This window comes from Zea mays, chromosome 2 (genome assembly GCF_902167145.1).
Source record: "Zea mays cultivar B73 chromosome 2, Zm-B73-REFERENCE-NAM-5.0, whole genome shotgun sequence".
NCBI classification, from domain to species: Eukaryota; Viridiplantae; Streptophyta; class Magnoliopsida; order Poales; family Poaceae; genus Zea; species Zea mays.
Genome location: NC_050097.1, coordinates 176,972,215 through 176,992,075, shown reverse-complemented (window position 1 = coordinate 176,992,075; position 19,861 = coordinate 176,972,215). Strand labels below are relative to the sequence as shown.

The 19,861-nt window shown below is 51.3% G+C and overlaps 1 protein-coding gene and 1 pseudogene across 2 annotated transcripts; both read right to left on the bottom strand.

Moving 5' to 3' along the window:
- Positions 1–4,417: 4,417 nt before the first annotated feature.
- LOC100275380 (HLH DNA-binding domain superfamily protein pseudogene) lies at positions 4,418–6,723 on the bottom strand (annotated as a pseudogene). The gene is made up of 4 exons (NR_158650.1): positions 5,851–6,723; positions 5,042–5,203; positions 4,666–4,831; positions 4,418–4,597 (listed from the first exon to the last, which is right to left on the bottom strand). The product of NR_158650.1 is annotated as an HLH DNA-binding domain superfamily protein pseudogene (transcript).
- A 7,384-nt stretch (positions 6,724–14,107) lies between these two features.
- On the bottom strand, positions 14,108–19,570 carry LOC103647342 (ABC transporter B family member 21). Its single transcript, XM_008671883.4, has 12 exons — positions 19,324–19,570; positions 19,133–19,187; positions 18,897–19,072; positions 18,459–18,680; positions 18,095–18,333; positions 17,261–17,786; positions 16,879–17,152; positions 16,153–16,753; positions 15,817–16,045; positions 15,479–15,745; positions 15,119–15,382; positions 14,108–15,011 (listed from the first exon to the last, which is right to left on the bottom strand). Exons 1-12 carry the CDS (start codon positions 19,537–19,539, stop codon positions 14,364–14,366), a joined length of 3,717 nt encoding a protein of 1,238 aa, XP_008670105.1. The 5' UTR covers positions 19,540–19,570; the 3' UTR covers positions 14,108–14,363.
- Positions 19,571–19,861: the final 291 nt, after the last annotated feature.

Sequence of the window (19,861 nt, the reverse complement as noted above, 5' to 3'; positions counted from 1 at the left end):
GCTCTGATACCAATTGATAGTCGCCTAGAGGGGGGGGTGAATAGGGCGAAACTGAAATTTCCAAATATAAACACAACTACAAGCCGGGGTTAGCGTTAGTAATAATAAATGAGTCCGCAAGAGAGGGCGCAAAACAAATCCCAAGCGAATAAGCAAATGAGACACGGAGATTTGTTTTACCGAGGTTCGGTTCTTGCAAACCTACTCCCCGTTGAGGAGGCCACAAAGGCCGGGTCTCTTTCAACCCTTCCCTCTCTCAAATGGTCCCACGGACCGAGTGAGCTTCTCTTCTCTAATCAAAACCGGGAACAAAACTTCCCCGCAAGGGCCACCACACAATTGGTGCCTCTTGCCTTGATTACAATGGAGTTGTGATCTCAAGAACAAGTGAGAAAGAAAAGAAGCAATCCAAGCGCAAGAGCTCAAATGAACACGGCAAATCACTCTCTCTAGTCACTAGGGTTTTGTGTGGAATTGGAGAGGATTTGATCTCTTTGAATGTGTCTAGAATTGAATGCCTAGAGCTCTTGTAGTAGTTGAGAAGTGGAAAACTTGGATGGCAATGAATGTGGGGGTGGTTGGGGTATTTATAGCCCCAACCACCAAAAGTGACCGTTGCTGGCAACCTCTGTTCGATGGCGCACCGGACAGTCCGGTGCACACCGGACAGTCCGGTGCCCCTGCCACGTCATCACTGCCGTTGGATTCTAGCCGTTGGAGCTTCTGACTTGTGGGCCTGCCGAGGTGTCCGGTGCACACCGGACATGCACTGTTTGATGTCCGGTGCACCGGTATGGGCAGCCCTGACGTCTGCGCGCGCTGCGCGCGCATTTAATGCTGCGCAGGGAGCCGTTGGCGCCGCAGAGAGCCGTTGCTCCGCTGGCACACCGGACAGTCCGGTGCACACCGGACAGTCCGGTGAATTATAGCGGAGCGGCTGTCGTGAAAACCCGAGGATGACGAGTTCCGGAGGCCGCGGTTCGTTGGCGCACCGGACATGTCCGGTGCACACCGGACAGTCCGGTGAATTATAGCGCGCCGGCCTCCGCGAATTCCCGAGGGCGAAGGGTTGAAGTCGAAGTCCTCTGGCGAAGGGTAGAAAACGAAGTCTACGGGCGCACCGGACACTGTCCGGTGCACACCGGACAGTCCGGTGCCTCCAGCCAGAGGTGCCCTCGGTTGCCTTATTGCTCCTTTGTTGAATCCAACACTTGGTCTTTTTATTGGCTAGATGTGAACCTTTTGCACCTGTATAACTTATACACTAGAGCAAACTAGTCAGTCCAATATTTGTGTTGGGCAATTCAACCACCAAAATTATTTAGGAACTAGGTGTAAGCCTAATTCCCTTTCAATTGCAAAGTGGGCGGTGGAGATCATGGGCGAGACAATCTCGTTCGCTCCTCGGAAGGCCATCAAGTCCCAAGTCTTGGCAGACTTTGTGGCTGAATGGGTTGACACCCAGCTTCCAGCAGCTCCGATCCAACCGGAACTCTGGACCATGTTTTTCGACGGGTTGTTGATGAAAACAGGAGCGGGCGCGGGCCTGCTCTTCATCTCACCCCTCAGAAAGCACCTTCGATACGTGCTGCACCTCCATTTCCCGGCGTCCAACAACGTGGCCGAGTACGAGGCTCTCGTTAACGGGTTGCGCATCGCCATTGAGCTAGGGGTCCGACGCCTCGACGCTCGTGGCGACTCGTAGCTTGTCATCGACCAAGTCATGAAGAACTCCCATTGCCGCGACCCGAAGATGGAAGCCTACTGCGATGAGGTTCGGCGCCTGGAGGACAAGTTCTTCGGGCTCGAACTCAACCACATCGCCCGACGATACAACGAGACTGTGGACGAGCTGGCTAAGATAGCCTCGGGGCGAACAACGGTCCCCCCGGACGTCTTCTCCCGAGACCTACATCAACCCTCAGTCAAGACCGACGACACGCCCGAGCCCGAGAAGGTCTCGGCCCTGCCTGAGGAGCCCTCGGCTCAGCCCGAGGCGCCCTCGGCTTAGCCCGAGGCACCCTCGGCCCCCGAGGGTGAGGCACTGCGCGTCGAGGAAGAGCGGAATGGGGTCACGCCTAATCGAAACTGGCAGACCCTGTACCTGCAATATCTCCACCGAGGAGAGCTAACCCTCGACAGAGCCAAAGCTCGGCGACTGGCGCGGCGCGCCAAGTCGTTCGTCTTGCTGGGTGACGGGAAGGAGCTCTACCACCGCAGCCCCTCAGGCATCCTCAAGCGATGCATATCCATCGCCGAAGGTCAGGAACTATTACAAGAAATACACTCGGGGGCTTGCGGTCATCACGCAGCACCTCGAGCCCTTGTTGGAAACGCCTTCCGACAAGGTTTCTACTGGCCAACCGCGGTGGCCGACGCCACAAGGATTGTACGCACCTGCCAAGGGTGTCAATTCTACGCAAAGCAGACCCACCTACCCGCTCAGGCTCTGCAGACAATACCCATCACCTGGTCGTTTGCTGTGTGGGGTCTGGACCTCGTCGGTCCCTTGCAGAAGGCACCCGGGGGCTACACGCACCTGCTGGTCGCTATCGACAAATTCTCCAAGTGGATCGAGGTTCGACCCCTAAACAACATTAGGTCCGAACAGGCGGTGGCATTCTTCACCAACATCATCCATCGATTCGGGGTCCCGAACTCCATCATCACCGACAACGGCACCCAGTTCACCGGCAGAAAGTTCCTGGACTTCTGCGAGGATCACCACATCCGGGTGGACTGGGCCGCCGTAGCTCACCCCATGACGAATGGGCAAGTAGAGCGTGCCAACGGCATGATTCTGCAAGGACTCAAGCCATGGATCTACAACGACCTCAACAAATTCGGCAAGCGATGGATGAAGGAACTCCCCTCGGTGGTCTGGAGTCTGAGAACGACGCCAAGTCGAGCCACGGGCTTCACGCCGTTTTTTCTAGTCTATGGGGCCGAAGCTATCTTGCCCACGGACTTGGAATACGGATCCCCAAGGACGAGGGCGTACAACGACCGAAGCAACCAGTCCAACCGAGAAGACTCACTGGACCAGCTGGAAGAGGCTCGGGACATGGCCTTACTACACTCGACGCGGTATCAGCAGTCCCTGCAACGCTACCACGCCCGAGGGGTTCGGTCCCGAGACCTCCAGGTGGGCGACTTGGTGCTTCGGCTACGACAAGACGCCCGATGGCGCCTCAAGCTCACGCCTCCCTGGGAAGGGCCATTCATCATCGCCAAGATTTTGAAGCCCGGAACATACAAGCTGGCCAACAGTCAAGGCGAGGTCTACATCAACGCTTGGAACATCCGACAGCTACGTCGCTTCTACCCTTAAGATGTTTTCAAGTCGTTCATATACCTCGTCTACATACGCCAACAAAGTCTAACCATCAAGGAAGGGCCAGCCTTGCCTCGGCAAAGACCGACCCTCCCTCGGGGGCTAGAAGGGGGGCACCCCCTCTGCATCAAAATTTTCCTCGGAAAAAGTCTTTCTGCCAGAACATCTTTCGTGCTTTTTGACTACTTCGAAAGTGGGATCCTGAAAATGACGGAGTACACGTAAGCAGGCAAGGCCGACCGAGCCGAGGGACTCCTACGCCTCCGGGATACGGATACCTCACTCATCACCTTCTGCAATAAGTAACTCACGCTCGGATAAGCGATTCCGCTGACCGAACAAGTCTTAACACTCGAAAACTTTTCTGCCAAAATGATTTTTCGTGTCTTCTCGACTATATCGATAACAGAATCCGACGGACGAGTAAGAGTACACGTAAGCGGCAAGGCCGACCAAGCCGAGGGACTCCTACGCCTCCGGGATATGGATACCTCACTCATCACCTTCCGTGAAAAGTAACTCTCGCTCGGACAAACAATTCTGTTACCGATAAATAAGTCCTGATACTCGAAACAAGGGGAAAAGAAACGCAGATCTACAACACGACGACGATATGCACTACACGACGGTTCACTTACAGCGACCTACGGTTGGTTGCTAAAACGGCCTTCAGCGACCTACGGTTGGTCGCTAAAAACTTTTAGCGACCCATAAGGATGGTCGTTGTAAGTGTCGTCGCTAAAGGCTTTAGCGACCGACATCTTTTTAGCGACCGACCGTCTGTTGCTAATATTGTATATTTAGCGACCAACCGTGGGTTGTTGTACTGTAGATTTAGCAACCAATCATGAGTCGTTATGCTATACATTTAGCAACCAACAGAAAGTTGCCCCTAGTTATAGTCGTTAATAATGATAATATACCATTAATTAGCATTCAACAACTGTTATATATACAAAAGCATCACAAATCACCAATTTTTATACACATAATCACATAGATATACAAATTTAATTAGTATTGCACAATGATAGATCCACATCACATAAACCATCAACAAGCACCACAACAAAATCATTCACAAAACCTACACATGTTATTATATTTTGCACATATTTACAAACACTTTACAAAATCATTCACAAAAGTACCAAAGCTTCAAGTGAGTCACAAAAGCCTTCACAAAAGCACTCCAACTTCTTGTATCCTCTTGTTTTAAGGCACAAGCTTGTAGGGGTTGTGATGTCGGCACTTACTTGATGTCTACAGTAAAAATGAAGTGTTAAAGATAGATCACAATGAATGCAGATATCTCTAATTTTATGACTCACTTCTCTCTTCAAAACTTGTTCATATGGCAGTGGTTGCCCCAGATCTTGATCATATGGCAGTGGTTGCCCCAGCTATAAAGTTCTGTAGCTGTTCAAATCTTGTTCATGCCCATAATGAGTTCTCATGGTGCCCTGATCACCACACTCCTCTATATGCATGTTTAACCTGTCGACCAATACATCTCCATAGATCACTTCACACAAAACATGACTGAAATGAAATACTAAGCATGATTTGAGTAAAAGGTGTTAGGTAGATGCCTCGATCATATACGTTTGTGACAAACCAACAATTAGTCAATTACAAAGCAACTATTCACTAGTTACGCTACTCAGAAGCCAAGATTCCACGTTAAGAAAGGAAACATAAACTTACAGATTTCTTTATCTCGGCCATCTTGATTGGATTGTTTTTAATCCTTGAAATCGCATCCTGCCCTCGCTGCCTTATTAGGAGTAGAGGATCAGAGTGGAGTTTTCTCCATGTATCATTTGCAGATTGGGGTTTATCCTCAAATAAAGCTCCCGGTGTAGCTGCCTGAAAATGTGTGGAGGAAAAAAGAAGAAATGTAACTATTAGATCATGTTCTGACCATGATAACATTATAACGATATCATAAACAGGGTAGAGTATAACTCAAGGTAAAAAATCAAGTTTAAGCAAGAAACGAAGTTAAAATTTGAAACCGTGTTCAAGGTGTTTCACTAACACGGAGAACTACTATTATGAGGCAAGATTAGTGAACGCAACTCAGTTCTCAGTTCAAGGATGCACTGCTAGGAGGTCATGTTTGAGCTGTGCCCCTATCACTTAGTTCTGTGCATATGTTTAATAAAAGAAGGAATACATGGAGGAAAGCACTATTAGAACTCATCTATGCCAACATCAACATATTCCATGATATTTTCTTAACACAGAACAAATTGTTTTGAGCGCTGACAACCATAACATGCGACTTATTACGAAATAAGCTAACAATATTCCAATTACTAACAGTCTAACACAACCACCTGACAGCAATAATCAGGCATTACTCTATTTACCTTGGCATTTCTTACTTAATAGCATCGGCAAAGACATACTTTTATCTGTTCCCACTTTGAATTACACTGAATTCATCTGACCCACAGTCCCGCACGCGCAGACGAACTACAATCAATGTTGAGGTAGGAATTAAGTAGTACCTTGGAAGAATCAGCCGCACTCTCCTGTGCAGAAGTGGACGCGGCAGCTGCCCCCGGTGCAGATTGCTGCAGCGCCTGGAACCCATCGGAGCTCTTGCCGACGGCCAACCCCGACTCGTAGAGGAAGTCGAGCCTCTCCTGCGCCCTGTACCAGCCATCGCGCGATTAGCACATCAGACGAAGCCAGATATGGCCCGTACCCACTGACTCGAAAGGAAACCCTAGCCGGATTTGGCCATGTGTGCTTGCATAGTGGCACTGGTGACTTTGTGACAAAAGTGCATGTTCGAACGGTGATGCACCGTTTCAGGCAGCGCAACAAAACGAGCCAGGGAATGATGCTGATGAGTGTGTAGAGCGCCACTGTTGCCGGCTGAGCGTGTAGAGCGTCGTCGCGTCGGGCGCGGTGGCCACGTTGAGGTGCAGCACGGCGAGGCCGAGCGCCTGCACCCCGGCCACCAGCCTCAGCAGCTGCCTGGGCCGCCGCGGCGCCATCACGCGGAGGCTGGCGTGCGCGTCCACCACCAGGCCCACCTCCACGTTCGCCACCGCGGAGGCGCAGCTCGCCTCGTCCTCCACGGCCACGACGCCGTCCTCCCGCGCCACCGCGTGGCGCCACGCGTACTGCGGGTACCGGAAGAACCGCGCGAACGGAGGCGGTCGCGCCTCAGGAGGCGTCGCGCCCTCGCTACGCGCCGCGGCGTCCGCTGTCGCGCCCGCACCACTGTTGCCGGCGGACGCGGGGTCACGGCCTGGTGTTCGTTGCGCCGGCGGACGCGCGGTCACGGGCGGCTCGACGACGTCCATGGCTCGAGGAGAGAGGTGAGGGGAGAGAGAAGAGGGAAGGGAGAGATAGAGGCGGCGGCGGCTGGTAGAGAAGCCAGGGCGCGCGGCTGCTAGGTTTAGGTAGATGGGCCCTAGTGGGCCTTAGGGTTAGGAAGGGTTTTCTTTTTTTATTTATTTCGAAATGCATTTTTAAATTACTCAAAAATTCATAGAAAATTTACCAAATAAATAATAAATATTTGAATAAATTATTAGGAATGCAAATAAATAATAAACATTTGAATAAAATTTATTACCCTATTTATCGTAATAACTAAATTCATTATTTTTAGTTGATGACTTTTATAGTGTTACAACAACTCAGATATTGCATCATCTTCTGTAGGATGCTCGCTAAACTCATCATCATTGTTACCATGATTCACCACGCAATTTAGCGATCAATGTTTACTTGTTTTAATTAATTTTTAGTCACTAACATCTACAGGTACGTTCAAGCTATAAGATTTGATATTGCTCTATAGCGACCCACCGCTAGTCCCCGATGACATTTATAGCGACCAACCATAAGTTGTTAAATTTCTAGACTTTTAGCGACCAACCGACTGTTGCTACAAAAGGATTTAGCGACTGACCGTCAGTCCCTAACCTTTAGCAACCAACAGTTGGTACCTAATAAGGGTCGCTAAAGATCAACCGTCGTATAGTGATGTTTGGGCCTCGGCGGCCACCAAAAAACATACACACTACATATAAATTGTTCCTGCAAGATCGGACATCAGCAGGGGGAGCGGCAGCACCCTCGGCATCGACTCCACCTTCGGCGGAGTCCGACCCAGCCTCGGACGGCGACACGGTCAAAGGGTCTACACCTCGAAGGAACCTGTCAGCACCACACCTGGGCCATCGTCGCCAGGGTCTCCTCCAGGAACCCGGCCCGAGCAGACGGCTCGACCGGCCACTCCGTAGCCTCAGCCAGCTGTCCCCCGAGGACATCAGCCCGGCTCGTGGCCTCGGCAACCCGACTCCGGCGTCGGTCCCGCCAGTGGACGGCTCGGCCAGGCTCCGGCCGACGAAGCTTCTTTTCGAGCCAACTCTGCCTCTGTCCGTGCTGGCACTGCTGCCTCCGGCTCCGGCTCATCGCAGAGCGACCGAGGGTTTCTTTAACTAAGCAAGAGAAGCCTCGGGCGGCAAGGCCAACCGAGCCGAGGGACTCCTACTCCTTTGGGATACGGATACCTCACTCGTCACCTTCCGCAAGATGGCAACTCACACTTGGTTAAGCGGTTCAGCTAGCCGACGGGCGAGTCCTAGTGCTCGAAATGAGGAAGAAACACGGCTTTACGCCAAAATACATACATGTTCAGGTCCCGACAGCCACGATGAACAGACACCGGCACTCAAGGTGCCATTACAAACGGAACTCCGGTTCCACTCCCGCGGGTATGAACAACCTCCACATCGGAGAGCCTGCGGGATGACAAACTCCTGGTGACTCATCGGCGACCTCTGCAGCAGCAGCGATGGTCCTAGGACGGACGCTGCTGCCGGAAGGCTCTCGTTCGTGTCCCCACTCAAGGGACGAGAACCAGATATTAAAGCCAAAGAGCCGGAGGTCAGTCCGCGAGTGGCGCTGACGGTCTAGACGGTGGGGAAGCTTTCTCCAGCTGCCACCACCTCAGCACCGAAGGCGGCGACCACCTGTCCACCAACACCGCACCAGCGAGCGCCGGCTGCCCCAAAGCGCACCGGCAGGTCCTCACTCCCGTCCTCGCCACGAAAACGAGGACAGAGGATGGAATGTTGCACCCTGGCTGGGCAGCAACAATTTGCCTTCCCCGGCATGGCTGGAGGGCACCTCCTCCGCAGAGCTGGAGGATGGTTTCCACCCCCAAAAGCTGGAAGAAGAGGTGGCCCGCTGACCCATGTGGGAGGTAGAGCTCCAGCTTAGCCCGGCCTCCGCCCCAGCAAGGATGATGAAGATCCTTGAAGCTGAAGGCGGGGCTGAGGCCGCAGCCCAGCTTGCTTCTCCCCACCATCGAACTGGTGGTCACCGTCTTAGGTGACCACCGGCGAGGGGATGCAGCCGGGCTGCCTGATGAAAATCCTTGAAGCCGAGCGATGGCTGAAAGGTACCAACTTCCGCGAAGTTGCGTTCCTCCAACGACGATAAGACGAAAGCGACGCGGGCGCTCCCCATCCGGGGGCTCGGAAGGTGGAAGGACGCGATGCATGAGGAGAGTGCGAAGACATGGTTGCCATCCAAGGGGGTCGCCCTCTTTTTAAAGGCGACTCTCCCCACTTGCATCCTCAGCCGTCGCGAACTGAGTCTTCACCGACACGCTCCAAGGTCTTCCCCCTACGACACGGGGGCTGGGTCCCACGCGTCATGCAAGCTGGCCCAGGGCAGTAGAAGCCAAACCGCCGCGCGCGGAACGCGTAACTGCCCAGCGGTTACAAGCACTCCTCCACTTTCGCCCAGACCGGCGGGTGAAAGGGCGGACCGCCATGCAGGCGGCATGCAACCGCACCAAGGGGGCGCACCCTTTCGACTCCGACACGTCCGGCATCGGGGCCCAGGCCCACACGTCATGTAACCGGCGCCCCGGTTACTACGTGCGGGAAACTGCACCGCCACTTGCGCCAGTATCACGCCTTTTCGACTGCCGAACCGGTGCCGCGACTCGAGGTAACCCTGTGCATGGCCCAACAGTGCCAACCGAGCACATCGATCACGGGTCAGTCAGCCGCGGGAGAAGGCGCGATGGTCGATATGGCCAAAAGTGGGTCGACAGTAATGGCGGCGGCAGGCGGGCGGAAGCAGCGGTCAAGTCGTCTGCAGGCACACGTCCCCTCCGGGGACAGCGAGAGAGCCCTCTCCCATGGCGTGAAGGCGACACGCCCGTGTTCCGTTCCTCGAACGGCTCGCGCACGCACAACGGCTGCCCCGCGAACCACTCGTCCTGTCGCATTAACTCTGCGGCAGGACAGGCGGCACCTTTGGCAAGCGACGCTTCACCTCCGCCATAATGACCGCGTCAAAAAAGGTGCGCCACGCCGTTCGATTTCGTATCCTTTTCCTCTTCCTCTTTCTCTCTCTTGCTACATGGACCGGGAAAGGGGATACTCTGAAAGGGATCCTTCTTCGCGAAGGAAGCGGGCCCCGAGCCCTCCTACTGATCAGAAGTTCGAAGGCTGGCCCCTCGGAAGGGTTCAACAGCCGCCTCAGAGCACTCGGGCTCCGCGCCCACTACTGGTCAGAGGTTCGAAGGTTGGCCCCTCGAAAGGGTTCGACAGCCGCCTCAGGCCCCTCGGGCTCCGCGCCCACTACTGGTCAGAGGTTCGAAGGCTGGCCCCTGGGAAGGGTTCGACAGCCGCCTCAGGCCACTCGGGCTCCGCGCCCACTACTGATCAAGGGTTCGTAGGCTGGCCCCCGAAGGGTTCGACAACCGCCTTAGAGCACGCAGAGCGAGGGATGACTCTGGGTACGTCCGATACATGGCCGAGGCTCGGGCTACGCTCCCGAGGTACCCTAGGACATTTCCGAGACCGGCAGGAGCGATTCTGTAACGGAATCCCATCAGAGGGAGGCATCGAGCCCTCGGACCCTATCAAACGGGACCGGGTCCGGCAAATCACCTGCATGTACTTTTGGAGCACGCCTCTGGGCCACTAGCCGACCCTTATCGAACGGGGCACGGGCGTCCACTCGGATCACCCGTTAGCAACTCACTGGAGACACCATGTTCGGCACCCTCCGAGGGCAACATGGCGCTTTCCCCCCCTCCTCCTTGCGGAAAGGCGACGCAGGGGCGTATGAAAAAAGTCGAGTCAGTCCTTGACCGTTCTCTCACTCTGTGCGGAGGCTCAGGGGCTGCTCTCGCAAACCCGGCTCCGGCCAAACCGTTGATAGCGTCAACATACCAGCCCGAGAACTTGGAACCTGACTATGCACCCGGGCTACGGCCAGTTCGCATGAGGGAACAACCAGACCGGCCGAAGCATCACGAAACGCGCTAAGACCTCAAAGGAGTCAAACCACTCCTCCGAGGCCTCGGGGGCTACACCCGGCGGGTGCGCTCGTGTGCACCCACCAGAACGAAACGCAACCGAGAAAGGCCGGTCCCCTTGCAAAAAAGTGCGACAAAAGCCTCCAAGCGAGTACCATCACTCCCTTCGAGGCTCGGGGGCTACTGTCGGGGACCATAATTAGGGGTACCCCCAAGACTCCTAATCTCAGCTGGTAACCCCCATCAGCACAAAGCTACAAAGGCCTGATGGGCGCGATTCAGGTCAAGGCTCCGTCCACTCAAGGGACACGGTCTCGCCTCGTCCGAGCCCAGACTCGGGCAAAGGCAGCCGACCCAGGAGGATTCACGTCTCGCCCGAGGGTCCCCTCAAGCAACGGACGCACCTTCGGCTCGCCCGAGGCCAAGGCTTCGCGGAGAAGCAACCTTGGCCAAATCGCCACGCCAACCGACTGTATCGCAGGAGCATTTAATGCAAGGATCGACTGACACCTTATCCTGACGCGCGCTCCTCAGTCGACAGGACCGAAGTGACCGCAGTCACATCGCCGCTCCACTGACCGACCTGACAGGAAAACAGCGCCACCTGCCCTGCTCCGACTGTTGTGCCACTCGACAGAGTGAGGCTGACAGCAACTAAGTCCAGCCTCGGGCGCCATAGGAAGCTCCGCCTCGCCCGACCCCAGAGCTCGGGCTCAACCTCGACGCCGGACGACGGACTCCGCCTCGCCCGACCCCAGGGCTCGGACTCAACCTCGACCTCAGACGACGGACTCCGCCTCGCCCGACCCCAGGGCTCGGACTCAACCTCGACGCTGGACGACGGACTCCACCTCGCCCGACCCTAGAGCTCGGACTCAGCCTCGACCTCGGACGACGGACTCCGCCTCGCCCGACCCCAGGGCTCGGACTCAACCTCGACCTCGGACGACGGACTCCGTCTCGCCCGACCCCAGGGCTCGGACTCAACCTCGACCTCGGAGGAGTCACCGCCTTGCCCGACCCCGGGCTTGGACCGACCACGTCATAGGGGGGAGCCATCATTACCCTACCCCGAGCCAGCTCAGGCTACGGGGAACAAGACCGGCGTCCCATCCGGCTCGCCCCAGTAAACAAGTAATGATGGCACCTCGCGTGCTCCATGACGACGGCGGCTCTCAGCCCCTTACGGAAGCAAGGAGACGTCAGCAAGGATCCGACAGCCCCGACAGCTGTACTTCCACGGGGCTCAAGCGCTCCTCCGACAGCCACGACATCACATGAACAGGGCGCCAAAACCTCTCCGACAGCCACGACGGCACGTACATAGGGCTCTGGCTCCCCTTTGCTAGACACGTTAGCACATTGCTACACCCCCCATTGTACACCTAGGCCCTCTCCTTACGCCTATAAAAGGAAGGTCCAGGGCTCTCGTACGAGAAGGTTGGCCGCTCGGGAGAACGGGCCGACGCACAAGGCTCTCTCTCTCTCTCCCACGCGAACGTTTGTAACCCCCTACTGCAAGCGCATCCGCCCTGGGCGCAGGACAACACGAAGGCCACGGTTTCCCCTTACTGTTTCTCCCCCCTTTGTGTTCCGTCTCGCGCCAACCCATCTGGGCTGGGACACGCAGCGACAATTTACTCGTCGGTCCAGGGACCCCCCGGGGTCGAAACGCCGACAAAACATGTCAGTCTTCAGACGTCAAATCTATTTAGTGACGTGTATATATAAACATGCCACTGACTTCAGACGTCAGATCTGTTTAGTGGCGTGTATTTACAAACATGTCACTGGTTTTAGGCGTCATATCTGTTTAGTGATGTATATTTAAATACACGTCACTAATATATATACATCAGTGACATGTATATATAAACATGTCACTACTTCAAACTTCGCGACGTAGTTAAAATTTGATTTCTCCAAACGCTCTCAAATGAAAACCCGCCAAAATGGAAGTTGTAGGTCTTGAAAAGTTATGAAACTTTATAGTTGACAACATTTTAGTTTGAAATAATCTTGTCATAGAAATGTGTATGAAGTTTTCAATTTTGAAAAATCAAATTTTGTAAACAGTCACGGACGATGAAACTACCAACATAAAAGTTGTAGATCTCGAATAGTTATGCAACTTTGTTGTTGATAAGTTTTTTATTCGAATTCATTTAGTGCCTCAAATAATCAAATTATATTTATTTTGTTATAATATCTAGGAAATAAAAAATGTAATATAGACACAAATGAGTTGATGGTGCAGTGGTAGATAAGGTCATGCTTTAGGTGGAGGTCAAGGATTTAAATCTCACAAGTCACACAGAGTTGCTTGGATGGAATTTTTTTTGACTGGGTAGTTCTGTTAGTGACACATATTTATAAAAACATGTCACTAGGTGGTTCGGTGAGTGATATGTATTTATAAAAATATGCCACTGAAGTGGTTCAATCAGTGACAATTATTTATAAAAACATGTCACTAAAGTGGTTCAATCAGTGACACATATTTATAAAAACACGTCACTAGGTGGTTCGGTCAGTTATATGTATCTCTACTCTCTACCTCTACTATATTAAAACATCAATTTCAATGGTCGTCACACATCATCTTTTTACAAAGAACCCCTTATATTTCTTCAAAATCAACCCGCGGTACAAGATCATATCCGATCACTATCCTATTTGTTCGCACAACAGCGTTCTCGCAGCTACCACTCTAGCAACAAACCTCATCTATTTCGTAACAACCTCCACCCGATTCTTCCGTTGTTGCACCGCCACCAGCGAGGAGGATCAGGGCGCTCGCCTCCTAATAAGGATGCTCACTAGGTGATAAAAGTTGCATCGAATCCAGCCAGTCACCCAATCAATATTTTCAAATATAGTTAGGTACCTTCGGAACGCACGGGTATTAGACAGTTTATAAAAATGCGTCACTAAAGTGGTTCAATCAGTGACAATGTCACTATTTATAAAAACACGTCATAAGGTGGTTCAGTTAGTGACATGTATTTATAAAAATATGTCACTAAGGGCTTGTTCGGTTTAACCCAAATCCATATGGATTGAAGGGGATTGAGTCGGTTTTAATCCCTAGTAAGTTAAAATCCTTTAGAGCATCTCCAAGAGACTCTTTATTTTTGACTCTCTATTTGACTCTTTATTTGTCACTCTATAAAGATTAAACTCTAAATATAACATCTCATTCCAACAAACTCTCCAACATGCAAGTTGGCTTCGCTAGCGAGATTTGCTAGCCAAATTTGGCTAGTGAGGGAGTTAATTTAGAGAGCCGGATAGATTATCAAGTTAAATGACTAGCCTGATGGAGAGCTATTTTGCTATTAAATAGCTAAAATTTAGCTTGACAAGCTATTTCTAGTCTCTTGGAGATGCTCTAATAATCCATATCAATCCCCTCCAATCCATATGGAACGGAAATAACCGAACAAGCTCTAAAGTGGTTCAATCAATGACACGTATTTATAAAAACGCGTCACTAAAATGGTTCTATTAGTGATATCTTTTTTAGGAGTCGCTAAACAGATTTAATTGGCAACATAAAATCGGAAACACGTCACCAAATACATGTTTTTGCCGTAGTGACCTGTGCGATTAACTAGTTATCCGTGCACAAGCACGCGTCTGGAGTCTGGAATACTTTGGTTCCTTATTAATCTAAAAAATGCAGACACGCCTCCATTCTGCCAACTACCCCTCTGATCATGCAGAACTAGAACTGAGCTCAAGAAGCGAAGCATAGGCTCCGTCCTTCACCTGCATCAGTTCTTCGTGCCTGCCCTTCTCCAAAACCGCCCCGTCCTTCAAGACGGCGATGACATCCGCGCCTCTGATCGTGGACAGGCGATGCGCCACCACCACGGTGGTCCTCCCAACCATCACCCGGTCTAGGGCCTCCTGAACCACGCGCTCCGACTCCACGTCCAGCGCGCTCGTGGCCTCGTCCAGCAGCAGCAGCCTGGGGTCCTTAACGACGGCCCGTGCGATGGCGACGCGCTGCTTCTGCCCGCCCGACAGCCGGCTCCCTCTCTCGCCCACGACGGTGTCGTAGCCGTCGGGCAGCGCGGCGATGAACCCGTGCGCGTTGGCTGCTTCGGCGGCAGCCACGACCTCTTCCTCCGACACCACCCCGCCTTGCTTCCCGTAGGCTATGTTGGCGCGGATCGTGTCGTTGAACAGCACCGGCTCTTGCGCGACGAGCCCAGCCTGCTGCCGAAGCCAGCTCACCTTGAGGGTCCCAAGCTCCACGCCGTCGATGAAGATCTTGCCGGATTCCGGGTCGTAGAACCTTTCGAGCAGGGCGATCACCGTCGACTTGCCGCTTCCACTCTCTCCGACCAGCGCGACAGTCTGCAGCGAGGATAATATATTATATATATAATGGCATTATTGAGATCAAGCTCTGCGTCGGTCAGGTGGAAGAAATGTGTCCAAATTATTAAAAAAAAAGGAGCAACCTTTCCGGAAGGAATCCTCAGTGAAAAATCCTTGAAGATCTGGACGTTCGGTCTCAACGGGTACTTGAAGCAGACTTTCTGGAAGTCGACGTCGCCCCTCACGCTCGCGATGGTCACGCCCTCCTCGCTGCTGTAGTCGATCTTGGATTCACGGTCAAGGATTGCAAAGATGGAGACGGCCGAGTCGTTGGCCTTGGCACTGTCTGCCCCAGCCGCACTCGTCTGCGAGACCCCACTTGTGGCCAAAGCCAGCACGAAGAAAACCTGAGAAGCCACTGTTCTGGATAAATATGCTGCATGCACGTACTGACTGACTGACGAACTGTACTATATGATGATAAGGACGATTCGTCTTCTCACCCTAAACACTTCTGGGAACGTTGCTGTCCCTTGGTGGACGAACCTTGCGCCAACGTAGAAGCACAGAGCGTACGTCAGGTAGAAGACGACGAACGAGAAGCCGAACCCCAAGCCACCAACGACGCCTTCCTTCATCCCTTGCCTCCTCGGCGACTCGCACTTGTTCTCGTAGGCGTCCATCACCTTACTCTCGGCGCAGAACGACGCCACGGTCCTGATGCCACCGACCGCGTCCGTTGCTACCTGACTTGCTTCCTCGTACCTCAGCTGTGCGCCCCGATCAAAAAAACAGTTAATAAGACGAGATATGAAACAGCATTTGAGTGTGGCTGTAGTACCTTTGCGTTTCTGTTAAGACCTTTCAGGAACAGCATTTGAGCGTAGGCTTGGAAAGCCACAAAAGGGATCACGACTGTGATGACCAGCGCCAGCTTCCAGTTCGCCACCATTGCTATGGTGAAGCCTGACATGATGGTCGATGCGGTCTGGACATTCAGTGCTAGATTGTCCCCGACTAGTCGCTTCACATTCAGAGCATCGGTAGACAGCCTCGCGCAAATTGATCCGCTGACACAAGTTTGGAGACTTATGGTATCAGTAAGTAAATAGATAAAAATCTGACAATAATAGATTTTTTTTCCGAACATCATCATGCATGCATCACAATCGATCACCTTGAGTGTTCTGGTTTATCAAACCAACTGATTTCTTGGCGCATGATACTTCGGAACGTCATCGAGCGTACGCGCTCCACGAGCTTCCCGCCTGCTAGTCCGAACAGGAAGTACTGCACTGGAATCAGAACAAACGCGCAAGCGCCTAGCAGAGCAAACATGCCTGCCCAGAATCTGGAGCCCTTCAGTAGCTCTTGTGGCGGTTCATAGAACACCTTTATCGCAGTGGAAATCAGCGTGCCGTAGATAGGAAATATAGTGCCATGCGCTACGGCAGCTATAGAACCAAGTGCAAGGACAAGAGTCTCTGGCTTGTTGAGCTTGAAGAGTCTGGCGATCGAAGCTTTCTTCTGAGACCTACCCACTTTCACTCTGTCTGTAGCTCCTTCCTCTGTGTCAGGAGCACCACTGACTTCCGTTGGATCGGGTGAGCCAAGTGGAGCAGGGATAGACTGCCCAAAAGAGGAGGAGCCTTTACTTGTTGATCTCCTGGAAATTTCCATGTCAGGGTGGACATCTTCTGCCTCTTGTTGAGTCTCGTGTAGACGAATCAGCTGAGTGTAAGCTCCTCCAGGTAGCTTCATCAGGTCAACGTGTGAACCTGCTCAGGATTCACAGAAATTGAACAGTTTTGCAAAATGAAGAGATGATAGTTAGGAAAGCTGCAAATGGGATTATGGGAAGAACATAGAAAAATAAGTTTTCTTAAGGTCAATAAGCAAATACCTTGTTCCACCATCTTCCCGTGTTGTAGGACAGATATCACATCAGCATTCCTCACCGTGCTTAGGCGATGAGCAACAACAATTGTTGTCCTTTCAACCATTATCCTAACCAATGCTTCCTGAACCACCCGCTCCGATTCCATATCCAACGCACTGGTTGCTTCATCCAGTAGCAAGATCTTAGGGTTCTTTATGATTGCTCTAGCAATTGCTATTCTCTGTTTCTGCCCTCCAGACAGCTGAGTTCCATGTTCCCCCACCATTGTGTCAAGACCCTGCGGATGTTTCACAAGATGTACTGATTAACAATGGGAGTGGCAGAAAATTAGCATCTATATAATAAATAAATAGCATTACGGACGTAATAGTTCATTGAGTTATACATTTGGTAACTTGTCGATGAATATAGCAGCATTAGCGAGCTGTATCGCTCTATTGATATCTTCAAGTGTTGGCTTTTCTGTTCCATAGGCAATGTTTTCCCTGATTGTAGTTGAGAATAGCACCGGCTCTTGGTTGACAAGACCAATTTTTCCTCTCATCCATCCAAGCTTCATTCCTCTAATGTCGACCCCGTCAATCAAGACTTCTCCAGCCTGTGGGTCATAGAACCTTTCTACCAAACTGATCACGGTCGATTTCCCACTGCCGCTGTCACCAACCAGGGCCATTGTTGTTCCACTTTGTACTTGCAACGAGAATCCATCGAAAATCAAATGTTCAGGCCTGGTGGGATAGCTGAAGTACACGTCCTTCAGTTGAACATCACCCTTGACATCCTCCAATATGATACCTGTGTTATCATCTATGTCAATATCTGGCTTGCGTTCAATTATCTTGAACATTCTATGTGCTGCTCCTTGGCCTTCTGCAAAAGCTGTCACTGATCGTGTTGCCTGGCCTAAGGACCTGCAGAAAAGAAGTATTTATAACCGAAATCAGTAGATATAACCGATGGTCTGAAAGAATAGATACAAAATGTTTTGTCTGAAAGATGCATGATTTAATCCTTATTGGGTATTTAGTATTAGAAGTTAAGCAGATGTTTTCCTTGGAAGCACAAATGGTACACTTTACATTTTAATAGGCAGAAGATAGATACAGTCACTGTCACTGTGACGGAGTCAAGGCTCGTCCACACAGAAACATATATAGCTCGCTTATTGTCATTGTCATTGTTCGTTTAAGAAAATTTTAAATGATAACAGAAATCTTACATTGCTCCGATCATGACAGACATGATAACAGAAATGACCATGCCACCATTGTAACCTCGCTCGACTATCAGCTTAGATCCATACCAAACAGCCAAGCCATAACTTGAAAATAAGATTGCTATCACAGAACCGAATCCAAGGGCATTTACAGCACCTTCTTGCAGAGAAGACCGGTACGCCTTTCTTATGAACATGTTATATTTTGTTATAGCCTGATTCTCGCCATTGAATGAAACAACCTTCAGATAAGCATGGACAGATAAACCAGGTAAGCAGGATATATATCAGGAAGTTACTGGTGATGATAGTAAATGAATAGACAAAACAAAAAAGGAAGAAGTGTTTGCTAGCTAATAGCACAAACCGTCCTAATGGCACCAAGAGTTTGCTCCACCACGTTTCCAGCATCACTGTAGTTTGCTTGCATTCGGGTGGAGAGCCCTGTCATCAACTTTGAAACAATTGCACCGGCAATGGCAATCGGAGGGACGCTTGAAAGCATGACAAGGGCCAGGAGCCATCCTCTCGTGAATGCAATGATGAATCCACCAATGAAAGTAGAAAGGAGTTGTATGGCCTTCCCAACCTAAAGAGAATTTGACAGAAAAGGTTTTCGGGAAAAAAATAGCATCAAACGATGCCCAAATTGATGAGATAATTTTGGGTGCAATCTTCACTCGGTACTAGAATAGTAGTCGTACATATTGTCCATATTATTAAACCCGTAGGAATTAAGTTTATCTGTTTGCAGTTCACCTCTTGCATAATATATAATCTCAAAGCATATATATATATATAGTACCTTTTCTCCAATGGCGTCTTGGATGAGGAATGTGTCCCCTGCCATCCTCTCAACTGCCTGCCCAGCACTCATTTCCATGTCAAAGAACGCAATGTCCTGCCTCAGAATTGCCTTGAGATACATGGCTCTGATTCGTGCCGCCTGTCTTTCTCCGGCGATTGTCCAACATGATACCTCTAGGGAACATAAAAGTCATCAACATGATACCTCTAGGTTGGAAGAGCAAATCCACTTACGGAGGGTTGAAGCTACTCCTGATCCAACGGCAAGATAAACGAAGTTCATGATCACCTGAGACGAGAATGGGGCTTTGGTCAGAACCATCACCCTGACGTAGCAATCACCAATCGTTTCACCCCTGGCAGTAGCTTTGGGCCGAAGCGTGTCTTATGGGCCAAAAGCAAAGTGCAAGAGGGCACACAGCTACCTGGACGACCCTGCGTACGACGCCGTCGGTGGCTCCGGAGCCGAAGGCGTCAATGACGTCGCCGAAGATGAAGGCCATGATCGGCTGCACCATCCCGTTCGCCACCGCGGCGACGGCGCCCACGGCCATGAGCGCCGCGTCCGTCCTGTCCGCGAACACGAACAGCCGGTGCAACGCCACGCGCCCCGCCGCCTTCTCATCCTCCCCGGTAGCCATGGGTTCACGGTAACAAAATAAAAACCGATTGCGATACTATAGGATTTTTTAAAACGATTCCCACGATACTTACTGCTTTATTTATAGAGAGAGAGGTGTATTTATTTCCAAACCTGTTTCCGTATATATAGAGAGAAATACTCCGTCCCATAAAATAAAATAAAATAAAATAAAGCTTATATCTTTTTTGACAAAGTTTTTAGAGTGAAACTTTGACCATTAATTCTTTTAGGCTATGTTTATAACCACTAGAGCTAATAGTTAGACAGCTAATAAATTGTTAGCTGGGTTGAGCCAACTAATGAACTGATTGTTAGTTGTG